General features: G+C 57.9%; 1 protein-coding gene across 2 annotated transcripts in view; it reads right to left on the bottom strand.

Annotated features, from left to right (window-relative positions):
- SND1 (staphylococcal nuclease and tudor domain containing 1) overlaps positions 1–19,640 on the bottom strand; it is a 477,167-nt gene that overhangs the window by 218,611 nt on the left and 238,916 nt on the right. For both annotated transcript variants that reach the window (XM_039520222.1, XM_039520221.1), the window contains exon 13: positions 9,214–9,324. In XM_039520222.1, the coding sequence (XP_039376156.1) occupies positions 9,214–9,324 (111 nt within the window). The remainder of the gene's footprint in view (positions 1–9,213; positions 9,325–19,640) is intronic.

Genomic DNA, 19,640 nt, shown 5'->3' with positions numbered 1-19,640 from the left:
CATCTAGTCTATCACCTTTGTGGACTGCTTGCAAACGCATCTGCATGAGAAGCCATCCGGGATATTTATAAAGTTTTCATGTAATTTGCAGCTTGTCTCACTTGTTGTTGTTGGAGAGGAAAGAGGGAGAAAGATGCAAGCAATACCCCAGATAAGCTCACCAGAACTGAAAGGTCTCTGAACACAGATGGCAGGTTAAAGGGTAACACACACATTTATTAAAGCCTGGAACAGCTCCTTCCCCTGACAGGTTTGTCCTTTTCCGTTTGCAAATGCCAAGTTTATTTTCCAGGTGTTTCTAGCGGAGCAAAAGCTTATTATGGCTGCTGTTGGTCAGCCTCTCGCTGCACCGGCCTCAGTGATGTCAGCAGGAAAGGAGCAGGGCTCTGCATATCTGTTAATTGCTCCGTGCAGCCCAGCAGGGGGAGCTCACCACACTTTTTAATGAGGCAAAGTGGGGTTTGTTTAATTTCCCAAATAGACGGCTATTGTTATATTGCCGTAGGTGTTAGACGGCAGAGACATGCCTTTCATTCACAGGCCGGGAGTAAAGGAAATCAGCACTCTCTATTTTACAGACAGGGAAACTGAGGCATTCCCAGCCCTCTGGTCTACGTACTTGGCCACACTGCCTCTGTCTCAGCAATGGGAGATTTAAGCAGGCATGAGGTGAATGTCACACTGGGTTAGACCAATCTGAGGGCAGGCAAGGAGTACAGCTATCAACTTGGCTCCAAGCTGCCCTTGCTAGACAACATTACTGAGATGGAGGCAGAACTTCCAGGAGTCCTCCTCCATCATCCTGGCCCACGTAGTTCCCAGCCAGAGGAAGCACCGAGACTGCACTTGTTCCGTCAGTGCATCTCCTCATAATGGGAAGAGGTTGGGTTTCTCAGCTGTCATCTGGCCATGGAGTTCTGATGGCTCAGTCGCAGGCTCCCAGCACGGGGTGGGGACACCACTCTGAAATGGACTTTTTCCATGCAGAGATCCCAGGGCATGGTGCGGGGCTGCTGCTCAGCCACCGTGACCAGGGATCTGCTGAAGGGTTCAGGGCACAATCACCTTCCCCGTTCAACATGCGAGGCCGCTGGGGAAGCCGTCGAAGTTCCACAGGCCTCACTGCCAGCAGCGTCCTGCCGGCACGCAGACGGCTCGGCACCTTTGCTTCTCCCAGGCACTTGAATGAGCCCAATCCTGCTGGTGGGTTGGGGAAGGACTTGGAGAGTCCAACAAGGGCAGTTATTGGGTGAGGAGTCACCCATTGCTTCCAGAGACCCAGGGGGCATGGTGGGCAAAGTGCCCATGCTCAGCGCGATTCGTCTTGGACCTGGGCCTTGCGGAACCTTGGAGACTTTCACAGAGGACGGCGGCGATGCATCCTGCCCGGGGCCACTCCTGAGACGCTGCAGAACGCAGCAACCTTCCCTGCCTGCAGGGACTAGCCATGGAGCGCACACCAGGCCAGGACTCTAGCAACTACACTGGATCTCTGAGCGTATCCGTGGGCAATTTGAGGGCTTGACTTTGACCTATAAAGCCGTATGTGGCTGAAGTCCTCTACCACTGCTACTCCCCATGCTCTGCTCTCACTAACTTTCCTGGCTTGGAATACCTGGGGCAGCTCTGGAACTGACGTCCCCATTACTCTGGCCCCAGAAGGCTGCTTGACCTTCACAGCCTGTTGCCAGTCCCATCTGCTCTCTCCAGCTGCTGGATACAGAGGATTGACCTCCTGGGTGTTGTGTTTTCAAAACTGCTAATGGACTAGGGGCGGAGGGGATGTTACTCTTGTGTCTGTGGGTTATTGTCTAGGCTGGAAATTAGCCTCAATTCCACCACCGCTGCAATGGCCCCAGTACAAGAGCTTGCGTTTATCACTGCTTGAAACCGGGGTGAGCTGCAACAGACCCGACTGCCGCTCCCCTGCCTGTGGGTGACATCGATGGCTGGAACCAGAGCAACAAACAAGGCCTCTGTTTCAATCATGGCGGAGTGATGGGCATGGTGTGGGGTCTGTTTAAAGAGGTTTCCTGCTGTTGCCAGCAAGATGGTCACATCTGCTTTAATGGTGTTTCATTTCCATAGCTGTCTGCCCAGACCCAGGCACTCGATGGACATCTCTATACATTGGACTACAAATGAGAAGCGTCACCAGATCAGTCCTGGTACAAAACCCACACCTTTTCCCTGCTCTCCCCCTCTCTGGGTTCGGCCTTGATTTCTGCAGCCCTTAGACTCTCACATTAGACTCAAAATAAAAGCTCCTGACTTCTCAAACTTCCCCTACCGGGCCCGCTAATGGCTGCTCCTAGACACGCAGCGTTGCCTTTGTTCAGACTGGGCCGTGATCATCATAAAATACAAGGGAAAGGTTCAGAGCCCTACAGAGGCTTTGTAGAGCAATCAGTCTGCTGAGGGGTATCATTTGGAAGCAGTGGAAAACAGGCCAACCTGTTAAATGGTAGGCACAGATTTTTAGAAATCAGAGCCACTCAGTGCTTCCAGGGATAAGTGGCTTGGCAGCAGATGGCTGTTTGCCGGAAAGCAGCTACCTGCTCCATTTCTGAAAGAGAAGTTGTTAAACTTGCTAGCAGTGAGTTATTACAGCAAGCTGCCTACCGTGTTCCACCCAAACTCACTCCCTGACGCTTCAGGGTGGTAGAATTGTTCAGAGGAGCCAGACTCACCACAGCTTCACACACTGAAATCGTGAGAGTCCTGCCAAGCTTAGAGGTGGAGTGTCCCCACTAGACGGTATCTTATTCCAGAAGAACAAGTTCTTCCAAAGCAGAGGTCAATACGTCATTTGTGTTTATGGCCCCCGAGACTCACCTGGTGGCTGTCATTTCTGGGGGTTCAGATACCACCCCAGGGAACAGCTGGCTCCCAGAGGGGGCTGAAGAGGTGGGCTTTTAGGGACGCAGTTCTTTGAAGGAGCTGTTAAGTCACAATCCTTTCTGCCTTTGCCCCAAAAGATGCCCAGAGGGAAGTTCAGATTCTGATCTCAGTTGTCCCACTGCCAATCCAGAATAACTCCTTTCAGCAGAGTTACTCTGGATTCACACCAATGTAACAGAACCTGGCTTCATTTCCAAAGACCCATGAGAGTTACTGCTGACTGCAAACCTGAACTCTCCCCGGTGGGGACATCATGAAGTAAAGAACTGCGGGGAGGGTGAGGGTGTAAGGGAGAGAGAGAAAGAGAATTAAAAAAAAAAAATCACTTGAATCAGGGCTCACAAACTGCAAATCACATTTGTTATACTGGTATGGAGATTGCACAGCGTCACTCTGGGGCAGAGTTAAGGTTGTTTGGAGGCCTCAGCAGCGCATTGCCATGCCTGTACAGCTTTGGGTTTCTCTGAAGTTTAGCCTGCACTCTGAATGCTCGTTCTGGGACAATTCCATCAGCCCTCTATCACCAGCCTCAGCCCCAGCCCCAGCTCCAGCTCCTGTCGGTTGGGCCTGGGAACGTCAAGGCCTGGTTCTACCCTTGTGGCGGGAAGCCTGCATTCAGAGCCCTGGCTTGTCTTCGTCAGTCCGACAGAAACCAGGGGCTGGATGTTCAGCGTGACACGGGGACTCCGACCTACGTTCTATTCCTAGCTCGGACGCTCATTTCCTTGTGACCTTGGGCAAGTGCGTCCCAGCTTCCCTGTCGGTAAAACGGGGAGAAGGCTCCTCTGAGAGTTATCAGGAAGATTTAGGTTTATAAAGATCTTAAAGACTCAACTGACTGGGGAGCACTTTGATACCCGCAGCTGGGAAACATTCCACAAGTGCAAAGCATTGTCAACGCCCTCCCCTGAGCCCGGCGTTAGAGCATGAGCCCAAGCACACAGCTCCCCCTCTAGCAGCAGATGCTACCTTCACTCCCTGCTGCACGGGGCATCTCATCCACCTCCCAGAGCCCCTGAGCCAACTGTACTTGGAAAGCCTCCAAAATCAGCAAGCCGAAGAGGAAAGAATCCGCTTTACCCCATCTCCGTGCAGTCAGAGCCAGCACAAACACGGCAGCAGTTTGCCTAGGATCAAGCAGGAACGCAGCAGAGAGCTCACAGGTTAGTTCAGCCTCTAAGTTCCTTTCAGAGCAAACGAACGAAACCAACGTGGATTTCTGTCTTTATAGGGTCAAATGAAAAGTGGAGGCCCAAAAAGCAGCCAAGTATTTGCTCTTCAAGGCGTCTCTTCAAATCAGCTTCCCCAGGAGAAGAGACGTGTGATCCTTTCCTCAGCCAGCCAGCCAGCCAGGGACCTACAGATCACGGTGCTGAGCCTGTGTCCCACAGACCCTGGTGGCCCTATGTTTAAAATTGGTGACACTTCAGGGAAAACAAATGCCCTCTAATCTAGAGGCTGGAGCAGGGGGATGGGGATACCGTCAGCTGAGATGCACGTGGGGTTCTGGATGCCAGCATGGCTGTAGCAGAAACAGAAACCAAACACCAATACTGCCACCACCACTTGATGCCATCCAGGTGGGAGCTCATGTTCACTGCTGCTGCCAACGGATGCATAAAACTGCACACCTGGGGTGGGGGGGCCCTGGACGGATTAACTTGTGCGGGCAGGGCTAAAGCTAACTCTGCATAGCTTGGGTAAGGGCGACAAAGGGTGCAGAAGGAGGAACAGGAGACAAGTATTTAAAGGCAGACACACCAAGGAAGCAGAGGAATTGTTTAGTGCAGGGAAAGGAAAGGGAATAGCAAATCAGACTTCCCCACAGACTCTGGGCTCGTCTCCCAAGGCTGCGCTGTGTTTGATCTCCTCCCACACACCGCCAGCGGGGACAGCTCACTAGCACTATTACGGAGGCTCTGGTAGCTAAGGCTGCGCTGAGATGACTCCTCTAGGGAGTGAGGCTGCAGTAGCCGGGGAGAAGGGCTGTATGGGACCCAGCGAGCTCTCTCCAGCTCCATCTTTCAGGGGAATCGACAAGGTGGCTGAGCAGCCAGGCCATGTCCTGACTGGTGGCGCATGAAGGACACCAGGCTTCAGAGAGAAATAATCGACCAGGAAGCGCTTAGGGAGCAGCTGGGCTGGCTGGTTCGGTGCCTGACTCCAAAACATCCCGAGGACCCCTGGAGAGTATACGGTCCCTAGAGCGGGGCGGGCAAACTACAGCCCGGGGGCCAGATGCGGCCCGTTGGGGCTTTCAGTCCGGCCTGTGGCTCAGTGAGGCTAAGGCAGGCTCACCCAGCTCCTTCCTGCACACCGCACACCGCACCCCCTCCCACACCCAACCCCCTGCCCTGAGCCTCCGCCACACTCCTGCACACCGCACCCCCTCCCACACCCCACCCCCTGCCCTGAGCCCCCGCCACAGTCCTCCTGCACACCGCACCTCCCACACCCCAACCCCTGCCCTCCCACAGCCCAACCCCTGCCCTGAGCCCCGCCACACTCCTCCTGCACCCCAGCTCCTTCCTGCACACCGCACCCTCCCACACCCCAACCCCTGCCCTGAGCCCTGCCACACTCCTCCCGCACCTCCCACACCCCAACCCCCTGCCCTGAGCCCCCGCCACACTCCTCCTGCACCCCAGCTCCTTCCTGCACACCGCACCCCCTCCCACACCCCAACCCCCTGCCCTGAGCCCCCGCCACACTCCTCCTGCACCCCAGCTCCTTCCTGCACACCGCACCCTCCCACACTCCAACCCCTGCCCTGAGCCCCGCCACACTCCTCCTGCACCCCAGCTCCTTCCTGCACACCGCACCTCCCACACCCCAACCCCTGCCCTGAGCCCCCACACCCCGACCCCTGCACCCCAGCTCCTTCCTGCACACCGCACCCCTCCCACACTCCAACCCCTGCCCTGAGCCCCGCCACACTCCTCCTGCACACCGCACCCCCTCCTGCACACCGCACCCACACACCCCAACCCCTGCCCTACATTCATTTTCCCCACCCATAGCCTAGAGGATTAACCTCAGCACAGCCTCAGATGTTAGCGCTACTAGAGCCTGCTCTGCCCCAGATACACCAGCATCTCCCCCCCTCAACTCTGCTCAGAAATACCCAACCCCCACATTCTCATCAGCTCTGCCCCCAGAGGGATACCATCCTCCCTGTTCTGTTCATCCTCCTTAACTCTGCCCCAGAGCAATGCCAGCTGCCCCCCACGCCATCCTTTGCTCCTTCAAGCAGGTCCAGCTGTGCCCGCTGTATTATTTCAGGTTCTGCGTCTTGCTCCCAGGGCTGACAGAAGGCTGCAGACTATGGCTGTGGACTGGAAGGACTCTGGCATAGCCACTGTACTGATCCACGCCCCCATTCTCCCATCTGCCCTTCATCCTCTGCATGCTGGGCACGATCGAAGCCCACATGTGCCTCAGAGCACTGGGTTGATAACTGGTTTCATACGCACACGTCTCTGATACTGGGACGCTGCTTCACCTCTGTGCTTGTCAAGCGCGTCAGTGCTGCAATTTCGTGGTGTGGACAGGCAGGCTCACCACCTCCTTCTGCCTCTAATGACACTTGTGTAATGGATCGCCAGCAGGCTCCTAATGACCAGGGAGCAATTGCTGTTAGCATTCCATTTGCCTAGGCGAGCATCTGGAGCAGCTCTCTCTGGCCGGGCTGCAGTCTGCCAGAAAGGCGGCCTGAGCCGACCAAGCCACTGGACACTTTATCCATGCAGGGAGGCTCAGCTCCAAGGGCTGTGACCAGCCGTGTGTCACTCAGACCTGCGCCAGCTGTGCTAATGAGCTGTCCACACTACAGCCCCTTCACACCGCCCTGGCAGTGGCACAAGCCTTCCCACGGGTACCAGTGTGATACTACTTCACAAGGGGCCTTGGAGCAGTGAGAATCTGGCCCCTGGTGCAGACACCAGGTCTGGCACATGCGTGAGTAGGAGCCCAAGTGCCCGAGCTGCCGGGTTCTCCCTAGGCCAGCAGTAATGCCAGGCATTGCCAGGGGAGGCTGCGGTTTGCTTCAGTTTGACCTTCACTCTGGATTTCCTAATAGTGCCTTTGATTGCCACAAAATTTCCCTGCCTGGGTTTCCTGACACTCTCCAGCCTAACCACCTGGGCCTGCCATAGGCTCGTAACAGGTTTTGATTGTATGCCACGTACAGAGAGCCAAGGACCCCATGACATTGCAAAGCCAAGCAGGGTCCACCTGGCCCGAGCAAGCCCGTTTCCCTCCACTCCCCAGCTCCCTCCTGCGCCCCCTCCTGCGCCCCCTTCGCCAGGGCCCATTAAGGGTCTTAGCAGCATGGCAAGGGCCACGAATCCTGGCCAGACTTTCCATAGGCTGCAGGGACCATCTCACAGCTCGGCAGAGCTCCAGCAAGCCTTTCCAAGGCATGGACCCACACCCCCGCTCCCTAAAAGTCATCGGCATCTCCCTTCCCTTTCTGCTCTTCACACACTGATCCCATCAACAGTTCCAACACCTCCCCCGCCTCGCCCCCTGCTCCACAGCTCCCAGGCCCTTCAGTGGAAGGACAAGACCCTGATGCTTGTACTGCTGGAAGCAGAGTCACCCGCCAGCTCTCTACTCGGAGACTGGGGGCGCCACGATGGACACCTCAGTGCATCACCACCAGGAGGCACAAGCAGGTGGGAGTGAACCCCCAAACAGCAGAGGGGACACGCCCACACTTTGATTTCAGGGGGACATTTCCAACTGATGGGGTTTAACTGGGCCCTAGGCTTCACCAGACTGCCTGCTTCAGTAACTCGACCACCGTGCCTCAGTTTCCCCATTCGGTAGGTGCTATCCCCAGTTGTACACCTACCAGGTGGCCTCTTGTAATGTTTGCCAAGTGCTCTGGGATCCCGGCATGAAGCAGCAATACAAACCAGGAGGCTCACTGAGCTGCCCGGGGCTGGGGGATGCAGGTGATGGGAGCTGCTTGGGCTGGCCTGCCATCAGGCAGAGAAGGGAGGGGAGCTGGGGAATGGGCCCCGGGCCAGAGGCGCCTCCTGCAGAGCTGCAGCTTGCTCTGCCCATTCTGCTGCCGACAGAACAGAAGACGCACCAGGCAAAAGGAACATTTGCCTGCATTTCTCTCACCAAGATAACCCCAACCTAATTACATGAGCGCAGAATGTGTTGGAAGTCCTCTGAATCGGCTCAGATGTCATATTCTTTAAATGCAATTACTGCTCCCGCAGACAGGCTGGGGCGGGAAGCTCTCCACGCTTTCTGCAGTGTACGCGGCCCCAGGGAACGAAGCTCGGCCCTTTGAACTCCCCTCAGCCCGACCACCTTTTCAAGCTTGATACGTGCAATGGGCCGGAAGATTCAAACAATCTCCCAGGCATTTTTAAAATGTTATCTTCTTTAATCTGCCTGTTGGGAGCTCCAGAATTAACATGGAGAATCCAAATGCAATCCGCCGTACCCACTGACTCACAGCACGCCTGGCACGCTGCCAGCGCTCCAGAGCACCAGACATTCACTCTGCAACGCAAGGCGCTGGGGCTCGCAGCACCGCAGCCTGAGAACGGAGAGGCCAGGCGAGGCGGGGGACTCGCAGGCCAAGGGAGGATTCCAGATGAATGGGGCCGGCTCGGGCAAGTTACACAGCTGGGGAGCAGGGGCCGAGTTTGGAAAAGCAGGAGGGTAACCGAGAACTCAAGGTGGAGCCAGCCAGCCAGCGGAGGCCATGGGGGAGGGGGCTGCAGGGGACTCACTATCCCCAGCCCTGAGAGCTGCGGTCAGTCAGCAATCTGGGGAAGGGGCAGAGCAGGGGGCGGACAGGGACTGCAGGGTGGGGCACTCAGCCAGGAAGCCCCTCCCCCATTTGCTGCCCGGGAGTTGGGGGGGGGTGTGATGAGGCAGGAGGGGGAGGAGCGAGCCCCTCCCCCATTTGCTGCGGGGGGGGGAGATGAGGCAGGAGGGGGAGGAGCGAGCCCCTCCCCCATTTGCTGCCCAAGGAGGGGGGGTGATGAGGCAGGAGGGGGGGAGCCACGCCTGGCTGCAGCAATGAGTTTACGGTGGAAGTGGAGGCAGCCTGCCCCATCCCAGGGGGCTCTGCTGGGACCCTTCCCAGGCCTGGGATAGTCCCCACGGCAGAACGGAGAACAGCCAAGCATGGTCTGTGCCCAGTGCCCGCACTCCGCCCCCCCGTCCTTAGCGCTCACACACCAGTCCTTGCGTGGCACTCTCCCACACCCCACAGCCTGGCGTGCTCTGCCGCCAGCCTTCACCCAGCAGCTATCCTGGCCGGGCACGGAGACCCCCACTCACCGTGCCTCCGCGGCCAGCAGCTCGTCATAGTGCGAGGATCGCTGGTCGTCGTCCTGCCGGTAGCGGATGACTGTGGCAAGGCCCTTGCTCACTAGGGCCTCAGCGATGTTTCTGCAACACAAAGACATTGGGGACTCAGCCTGGGGGAAGGGAGGGGAGGTCAGTCCTGGCAGCCCGCCCCACACCCACCCCCTGCACTGGGCATGGCTATGCCCTCTCTGTCATGTATGTAACATGTAACACTACACATGGGAGCAGCAGCAGTAGCTCAGCCGCGAGGCAGGGCCCCAGCGTGGGTCCCAGAGGTGCTGAGAGCTGCAGCATCCCTTGGACCCAGCAGAAGCCCAGGCAGAGCAGCTGCTTCTCTCCCCACCCCCACCCCCTCTTGCCCACAGCCCCACTGGAGAGCAGCTCCTCGCCCCACAGCTCTGGTGCAGGGCCCTCCTAGGAGCTATGGAGCTGGTGGATCTTGGAGCTGCATGACTGGGCGCTGGGTGGGAGTGAGGGGGAAAGCGAGCGGCTAAGGCAGAGCACTCTGGGGTTAAGCCAACCCCGAGCCCTGTTCAAGGTTCACCCAGGGGAGCTGCAATGGGACCTGGACACAGCAGCCTGCCAAAGGCTCCCATTGCTCTCATACGTCCAGAACCGTGTGCGTTTTTCTCAGCTGGGAAGGAAAGATCGGGGGGAAGCTCCTCAGTGCGAGGAGTGGCTGCGGTTTGAAGCCCGCATGCCAGTCCGGGGCCCAGCCCTGGCAGAGCGCGGTAAACTGGCTGCCATGGCATTATGCTGCTTTAAACCAATTCATGAATTGTCCTTGGCCCAGCACATCAGTAATTCACCTCCCATTACACACGCAGGGCAGGGCAGGCACTGGTAACTCACAACTTACAAACCCAGGACTCATCCGCGCTCTGTGTCGTGGGGAGGGGTCAGGCCGGGCTGGTGCCCAAAGCTGAGATTAGGTCTCGCTTGGGGCGGGGGGTGGGAATCAGAGGATTTGTAAGCGAGGAAATCAGCAGCAGGTAGCTGCAGAGGTAGCACTCGAAATGCCAGGCACCTCAGCCCCTTTCCCAGGCACGCACCGCACAGGGAGAGCGAACACGAGGCCGTTTGCTCCCAGCAGCCCACACCCCCTTGCTTTCCTAGCCAAGCCAGGTGCTGCAGTGAGACACCTCCACTCCCCGCACTCCGCCGACACATGCGGATGACAAAGCACAGGTGCCCCTGCCCCAACCCACAGCCCTGAAGACTCCGGGTGACTGAACCCCTTTTAAGGGGACAGAGGAACGTGGTTAAATTATCTGCCCAGCATGTGCATCCTGCTTCACAAGGCAGCGTGGGTCCGCAGAGGCTCTCCCCAAGACATGGGACCTGCTGCCCGGAGAGGCTGGTGCAACGGGCGAGGCCTCCTCACCACACTCTCTCGGCACGCAGCCCATCATGCCGCAGGCCGGGGCAGACCAGCCAAGGCCTGGATGTGGCACAAGGAACCCTGCTCTGGCCATGGATTCTTCCCCACCGCACTGCCAGGCCACACCACTCCGCTAACCTCCGCGCCTCCAGCTGCCACCCACCTTCTCGGGTCCCTGGGAACCACATGCGGGATGCAGAACACGCTGCCTTCCTCTCTGGAGTCAGCTCGTCCACAGCACAGAAAACCTGATTTTGGGGGGAGGCAGCAGAGGACAGGGCTCCACCCATCATGCAGCAGAAGTGTTCAGAGCACCCAGGAGCCCTGCCGACCAACGCCAGTAACACCGCCTCCAATGGCACAACCTGCCACCGTAAGCCAGTGCATGAACCATCTCTCAGTGCAACTGCCTCACCCAGCAACTGACTCAACACGCATCTTGACACTACAGCCCAGAACAGAGCACCAGCAGCCCTGCGGGATGCACGTCTCCTGGCCATGGCAAAGGCCGTGCATCCACACTTCTACGGCAGGGCCCTTCCATTGCATTCACGCCACCCTGCTGGGCTCTCAGGCATGGCAGGGGCCAGGACAGGGCTGACATGCTGCAGCTGTGCCTCATGCTACACCCAGCGAGCTGTGATGGGCCTCGGCATCCAGATCCCCTCCCTGGGGGCTCACCCTTCAGCTTCTGTACGAGGCCACAAGGGGAGCAAGCTTTCACCAGCCATGCAGCAACACACAGGTATCTCCCAGCTCCACCCCACCTTCCTGAGACCCACAGTGCCAAATCGCGGCTTTCCAACAGCCCGAAGGAGACCAGCCTGGACCGAGCAGCAGCTGAAGCTGAGGGGAAAACCTCCCTGTCCTTCACTGAGGACATCTGCCCTCAGAGCACCAAGACAATCTGAAGCTTGTGTCTGGGTGGACTCCCACTGCCATGGCCAAGAACCCAGCCCCCTTCCCATCTCCACCTGGCAGGGCTGCACCACGTGGCTCAGCCTGAGGGCTCCCAGCAAACTGCACCATGATCCTCAGCTGAGGTCCTGGAGCGGGAGGCTGGCCCAGGTGCTTGAAGGGCAGTCCACGAGGGTTGGAGGAGGAGCAGGAGCAGGAGCTGGGAGCAGAGCTGGGCTCGTTTTCCAAGGGCTGAGTTTTGCTAGGATTAGCAGTTAGCAGCTTGTTTCTATGTGGCTTACTCCAGGCCAGTTAGTGCAACAGCTCAGGAGCCTGAGCACCTGGACAGCAGCCAGGGAGCCCAGGGTTCACTCCCTAGGTAACTGAGTTTCTCCGTTTCAGCAGAAAGCAGCCCAGCCGCTTGCTTCTGAACGGCGTTTGCAGATCGCTGTACAAAGCGAGGGGGGCGGGTGGGCGAGAACGCTGAGTCTCCATTCCGGTTCTTAGCCTGTCAGCCAGCACATGCTGGTCGAATGCTGCTTGCTGAAGTTTGACACATTTCACATCTCTAAAGAAACGTCTGCGGCTTCTCGGCTCGTTGAGGTTCGTATTGTGCGTTTGTGCTGATGTTAAAAGCCGGAGCTTTGCAGTGGGGGGGGGAGGAGGGGAAGAACAGCTGTCGCAAAGTGCCTTACGGAGAAGCTCTCATCACGTTAGCCTAGATTTCGGATTCAATATTACAGACGCTCCTGAGAGAGGCGCCCGGCAGTGATTGGCACCTGCCCTCCAGGAGGGCGGACTAGCATCCCATCTCTTCAGCTGGAGTTGAAAACCTAAGCGTGAAATTAGCAACAGTAATGGCAACGAGGCTCCCAGCTCCGAACGGGGCTCACGGGAGCCAGGCACCCAGCCCTCTGCGCCCCACAGGGAACGGGATGCGGCTCGGGAAAGGCGCAGGAGAGGGAGTGGAGCTGGTATTCACCTCCAAGCCCGCTTCTGCACAGGAATAAAAGTGCCTCTCATGGGAAGATGCTCCCGGTTTCACTTCACACCACCCGTGGCCTGGAACTAGGGCTATGCACCCTCCCTTGGGACACCTCAACCAGCAGGTTTCCAAGAACACCAACAAGACAGGGCTACAGTACTGAACAGCGCGCACCGGGGCCTGGCGCACTGCGAGAGGTGCCCCAGTGCGACGCCCCTTCGAGATGGCGTTCGCAGGAATCCGGCTCTGCAGGACTCGAGAGCGAAGGCAATAGCTCAGGGCGTGGGGGACAGCAGGTCAGGCTGTCCCTAGAGGAGATGGGGGCTGGAGCCCAGCTCTCCCAAGGGGAGATCTCTGACCCAGGCTGGCTGACTGAGTCGCTGGCATTGGGCAGGTGTCCCCATCGCCCCCACGTTACCAACCTCAGCAGAGGGGCCTTGCAGCCAGAGCGCCCCCCTCCACCCCTCTCCTGGTGGTCAGGGCTGAGGGGGCAGGAGCCTGACCCTCAGCTGCTCAGGCAGTGCCTGTTCCGGGGACGGAAAGAGTTTCAGTCCCTGGGGCTTGTAAACCTGGTCCCATTCCCCAGCATGGCATCCACACAAACACGCTCACACCCTGCTCAGCAGGCTGGGGGGAGCTCACTGGCTCCACTGCAGCTTTCTTCCTATGGGGGAGAGGCCAGATGCAACCCCAGGCGGACACTTCTGTGCACAGGTAGAAGTGTGGATGCATTTACTGACGCGCACAGGCCAAACCGGAGGCCCAGAGCACTTCCTGGCAATCATAGACTCTCAAGGTTGGAAGAGACCTCGGGAGGTATCTAGTCCCACCCCCTGCTCAGAGCAGGACCAACCCCAGCTAAATCATCCCAGCCAGGGCTTTGTCAAGCCTGACCTTAAAAACCTCTAAGGAAGGAGATTCCACCACCTCCCTAGGGAACCCCCTCCAGTGAAAAAGTTTTTCCTAATATCCAACCTAAACCTCCCCCACTGCAACTTGAGACCATTACTCCTTGTTCTGTCATCTGGTACCACTGAGAACAGTTTAGATCCATTCTCTTTGGAACCCCCTTTCAGGTAGTTGAAAGCAGCTATCAAATCCCCCCTCATTCTTCTCTTCTGCAGACTAAACAATCCCAGTTCCCTCAGCCTCTCCTCAGAAGTCATGTGTTCCAGCCCCCTAATCATTTTTGTTGCCCTCCGCTGGACTCTTTCCAATTTTTCCACATCCTTCTTGTAGTGCAGTGCCCAAAACTGGACACAGTATCCAGATGAGGCCTCACCAATGTCGAATAGAGGGGAATGATCACGTCCCTCGATCTGCTGGCAGTGCCCCTACTTATACAGCCCAAAATGCAGCAAGACCTGCCCAGCAGCCATAGGAGTGGCACTAGTTGGGCTCCTCTCTTCCTTGTGCCGAGCAGCCCAAACCCCTGCTCCAGCCCTGGCACGCTCAGAGCCATCGGGCTCTGGAGGCAACTGGCACGGGGGAAGGGGCAGAGCTGATCTGAGACTCCATCCTCCCCTGCACATTTAGGCAGTAGAGACATGGTTTTCAGCAAACTGAGGCCATTTGCCATTCTACTCTCTCCAATTTTACATTGCTCCAGCGCTCCCCCCAGCTCCTGCAAGAGCTTCAGCGACCTATGCTAACCACAGGGGAGCTGAAATGCAGCCACCTCTGGGGTGGACGGCAGTGCTCCAGGTGAGGGGAATTCTCGCCAGGCATGCCAGGAAGAAAAAAAAATCTCCATTTCAGAATCGCCTGCTGGGATCTGGGTCTGTGGCACTGCTGCAGCCCTGGAGTACAGGGAAGGCTGGCAAAGGGAGGGCACTGTTGACGGGTGCAGCTCCACACCACTCACCCACCTGACGCGTTTTCAGCCGGAGCAGAGAAATCTCAGCCTCCCTCCAGAAGCTGGAGTACGTAACCAAGGTGATACCGCGCCATGGAGGCGCCACTCCAGGGGCACCAGAGCTGACCCAACTGATACCACTAGGAGGACAGTCTTCCTGCGACAATGCATGCGATGGGCACACCCCTATATTGGAATAGACGTGAGCAAGCACCCAAAGAGGGTAGTTGAACCCCATGCTCACCACCCCAGAAAAGCCACTGCCACGCACAGAAGGAGGGAGGGAGCCGGCAGGTGGAACCCAGGAGTCCTGGTCTCCTGCACTCTTCCCAGCCCCGTCACTGACTCAGGGTGACTTGCCCATGGTCCCTCATGGCCGCTCCACCTCAGCTTCCAGCTCTGGCATATGGGGCTAATCCTGAAAGCACTGAAATCCTCGGAGGGACAAGCCCGAGAGCCATCGCCAGGAGCCTGCCTCCTGCTCGCACCCAGCACAGGCTTCCACGTTTGGCCAGAGGGGCCCAACACACAGCAAAGACACCTCAGCTCCTGAGACTGATCTGCCTCTGGCAAGGAGCCATACCCTGGGCCAGCGCTTCCAGCCCACTGAGCTGGCAACAAGGGGTGGGTGGGGAGCCACAGCCTCTCCTTGGACAGTCCTACGCCAAAGGAATCCAGAGCCCCCCAGCCACTGAGAATCAGCTCACAACCACGGGCTGCTGCAGCCAGACAGCTCAGCCTGCTGGAGCACAGGGGACAGGGCTAGCACCGCCATGCCTGGCATCAGCACCTCCTGGGAGCTCGGCTCTGGGAGCAGCCGCGGAGAAAGCCGGCACTGAAGGTCCTGGCAAGGACATCCTGACACTTGGCCTAACAAGGGGCCCTCCCCATCGCCGGGTAGAGCCTACCAGCCTGGCACAGCACAACAGCCCCCACTCGCAGCTCAGGATCTCAGAGCTTCCCACGTCTGCAAGCAGCAGGTAAACGCCTGTGACAAGCACTCCCGCCCCAGGCCTGCATTCCCCCGGGGCCGTGGCCAACAGCGAGAGAGACACAGGACACAGTGTGCTCCAATCCCAGCCACTTCCCACCCCGTGCACAGAGTGGAGGGACCACACACTCCAGCTCAGGGGGCGGCTGGACGGGGGGCCCCTCAGCAGAGGGTGAGCAAGAGACCACGGGCTGCGACTCTGCAGCGGGGAAGCCCAAAGACACAGCTAGAGCAGCACCATAGGAACACGACAGACGAGCTCCGGAAGGGCCCATCCACTGTCCTGGCTTCAGAGCCAGGCTACCCGCGAAGGGGGGCAGGTTACCCCATCACTGCCAGTGTGACCTTGGGCCAGCCACACTGCTGCTCTGGGGCTCAGCTCTCCCCAGAGTATGTGGGTGACCCCCTACCCGGCCACCCAAGGGAGCTGGCAGGATACAGACATGAGGAGAATGTGATAACACAGCAACGGCCAGGCAAGTACGGTACCTCAGACAGCGAGAGCGGTTCAGGCACATCCTCACCCTTCTGGTACTGCCACGGGTGAAGGTGGGATACCAGGCCGGGTCTGCCCCGGTCCTGCAGCTCCTGTGCCCTGGGGCTTGCTGCCATTGCATGGAGTTAGGGGGGACTGGGCGGGCACCCAGCTCAGGGCAGGAATCAGCCCTCCACAGGGACGGGGGAAAATCGTGCATGCGTCAGTTGAACCCTTAACCCAACTGTGTTTTACGGGAACGCTCAGGCAGCAGGAGCAAGAGATCCTGGGGGTGGGGGTGGGGACTGAAGACGAGTAAAGCGCTGAGGAAAACACAAGTCGGCTCCCCGCTCCCTGAACAGACCATTTCATCCTGCCCCCAGCGTTTCTGCAGCGCTGTAATCTTGTTGCCACTTTAGCTGATGGCTTCATTTATTCAGCGATCTCACAGTTATGGCTTTTCTAAGACAAGTAAAGTAGCTGGCATTTTCTCCCATTGTACAGCCTGCCCCGGGGAGCAGCGTGGAACCGCCACCTGGGCTCTCGCAGCACACCGACTCCTCTGCAGGGGAGGCAGGGCCAGGCACGGCCAGGCTGATGGGAAGACCCCAGCCAGCGCAGGCAGCTTGGCTCCAGCCCGACTTACGTTTTAATCGAGTTTCACAGCGTTTAAGGCTCAAGGACCATCTCATCTGGCCTGATTTAAATCTCAACTGCCTACCCTTGTATTGAGACCAAGGCATTTCAGATCGCGGGAGAGCAAACGGTGAGCCACAGGGAGAGACCACGGTGCCAGCAATGCCCGATGGCACAAAGCCATTAGGTTAGCCCTGCCCAGGTGACCCATGCCCCACGCTGCAGAGGAAAACTCTAAGGTCCCTGCCAGCCTGACCTGAGGAGAAACCTTTTCCTGACCCAAAATCTGGGGATCGGTTAGACCCTGAGCACATGAGCAAGACCCACAAGCCAGGTATCTAAGCCAGAAGATGCTCTGCATCACGTCACAGCACTGGCCTACCCTGTCCGTGTCCCTATCTCCAACCAATCTCTGATACTTCAGAAGATGGCAGGGAAAAAACGCAAAATACCCCTCACCAATTATGCACGGCAGAGAGGGAGCGATTCCTTCCTGACCCTTGCAGGCAGCCAGCTGAAGCCCTGAAGTATGATTATAATCATTATCTTAAAGCAGAGCTGCGAGTGTTTAGAGCATGCTGAGGGCAATCCCGGTCCCCACACCTCCCCGTGAAGGAAGGGGATGAAGAGGGGGAGTCACAGACTCCCAGGCCAGGAAGGACCACCACGACCATCCAGGCCAATGCTGCATTAAACAGAGCTTTTAGGAACATATCTAGCCTCTTCTTAAAGACTCCAGGCGACAGGGAGCCCACCACCGCCCCAGTGAACTGTTCCAATCAGCCTCGCTGCCAGGAAATGGCACCTTCTTTCAAGGCTGAATGCGTCTAACCTCGAGCCCCAGCCACTGGATGTTGTTCTGCCCCCCTTAGCAAGGCTGTCAGATCTCCTTTCCACGGGCAAGTGCCCACACACTGACCAAGTCACCTCCCACGCCAGCAAAGGCCCCCCATCGGCCCCAGCAATGGAACCCGTCGTCACAGAATGGACAGTGCTGTCCGGGCCCGTTTAACACACGTGCTCTCCCAGCCCCGGTGGGAGGCGCTCAGCTCCCCGGCTCTCCCAGCCCTCCATCTCTCTGCCAAGGTGCCCTCAAAGGGAACCAGCCAGAGCCAGCTGCACTGATGCACTTGGGATGTTGGCCCCTCTCCTCTAGGACACTAAGTTAGGGCTGCAAATGCCCATCTGACAGGGACAATCGTCTGCTGTTACTGGTCTGGGCTCGAACCAGTGACCAGCTCCGAACCTTGCTGCTCATCACAGAACCATGGGGTTAGAAGGGACCGCAAGGGTCATCTAGTCAACCCCCTGCCAAGATGCAGGCTTTGTGGTGTCTGACCCAACCAGGACAGGTGGCTCCAGCCTCCTCTTGAAAACCTCCAGGGAAGGAGCTTCCCCGCCCTCCCGAGGCGTCTGTTCCATTGTCCTGCTGCTCTTGTGGTCAGGAAGTTTTTCCTGAGATTTAATCTCAATCTGCTCTGCTGTAGTTTGAGCCATTGCCCCTTGTCCTGCCCTCTGTGGCAAGAGATCAGCTTTTCTCCATCTTCTTATGGCAGCCTTCCAAGTATGTGAAGACTGCTATCACCTCCCCCCGTCATCTCCTCTTTTCCAATCTGAACACACCCCGTTCCTTCAGCCTTTGCTCACGTGGGTTGCATTCCAGCCCTTTGATCATCTTTGCCACTCGCCTCTATGTTCTTTCCAGTTTCTCTACATCCTTTCTAGACACTGGTCTCCAAAACTGGACACTGTACTCCAGCCGAGGCCTAACCAGCGCCGAGTGGAGCGGTACTATCACCTCCAGTGACTTGTTTGCAACGGCTCTGGTAACGCAACCTGAAATTTTGCAGCAGCATCGCATTGCTGACAGTTGTGGTGCTCCCAGATCCATCTCAGCAGTGCTGCTGCCCTGGGCCCAAACCACAGGACCCTTCCTCGGGGCTCCCTTCTCCCTGCAGAGCTTAAGGAAATGCTAAAAGGGCCTGGGCTGGCCAGGGCTCACCTTCTCCGGGACAAAGCGTCTGCGCAATAGCCATTGTTCTGTCTCCTGCAAGGCACCATGCACACCACCCCCACTCTGGAGCGAGGACTGGACCTAGCCTCCCAGCCCTGCACAGCGCTGTGTGTGGTTTGAGTCATGCTGCCTGCACCCACCCTCCATCCCATACCCCGCTCCTGGAACTGCGGCCCAGCTTAAATTGGAGGGTTTGAGAAATCAATTCCTGGTGCTCAGAGCAAGCTGGGCTGGAAGAGAGTCATAAACGCGGCTGTTGAACAAGGGAACAGCGTGGTGTGCGAGTCTCTCCTTCGGTGCTTGGGGGAATTTGGTGCCCAGAGAGTTTAGGGCTCGTAGCTCTGGGTCTAGGATCACACAGGGTGTGCTCAGGTGCCATGCAGCATTGTCGTTTCATCAACAGAGCTAGCGGGCAGTGCCTCCTGCTATTCCAGGTCTGAACCCCCATCCACACAGCTCTGCTGGTGCCCCCCAGTCCTGCCCAGCAGCCCCCTGCTAGCCCAGCCCTGGGCTCCCCACAGCCAGAGCTCTGACACTGCCCTTCAGTCCTGCTAGCCCAGCCCTAGGTTTTCCCCACCACCATACACAGCTCTGCTAGATCCTGTCAATCTTGACCCGCAGCCTCCTGCTATCCCAGCCCTGGGCTCCCCCCCGCCCACGCACAGAGCTCTACTGATGCCCCACAAACCCTGCCTTCTGACGGCTCCTGCCTCTACTCTTGTGCTCCTCACTCCCTCGGAGGCTGCCAGCACTGCGCTGCCAACCGCCCTTTAGCCACTGTGAATCCAGCACACCCAGAGGAGACAGGAGAGCTCAAGAACGTGGGTGTGAGGCTGCCCTTGTTGCAGGTCACCCCGTCTGGCACAGGACACCGGGAAATAAAACCAGGCTCCTTGTCCTAGAGGGGCCCTGCCAAACCGCAACAATGCCAAGGCAAGGTCACATGTGGAGTCTGACCTGCTTGACAACGTCCCTTTCAATAACTCCCAGCCCTGTGCAATGAAGACGCAGCTCTGCTCGCTTTGTACCACTCGGAGCCTGATACGGCAATTCTCTTGGATGAATACCCTAGTTAGAGCGAGAACACCAGGGCGGTGCATTTGGAAAGGAGCAGTCTGGATCCGCTGAAATATTGTGACCTCATCTCGGCTTAAGACCCGGAT

The sequence above is a fragment of the Mauremys reevesii genome, linkage group 1 (assembly GCF_016161935.1).
Source record: "Mauremys reevesii isolate NIE-2019 linkage group 1, ASM1616193v1, whole genome shotgun sequence".
Lineage (NCBI taxonomy): Eukaryota > Metazoa > Chordata > Testudines > Geoemydidae > Mauremys > Mauremys reevesii.
Note: the sequence above shows the minus strand (reverse complement) of the source record. Positions and strands in the feature narration are given on the sequence as shown.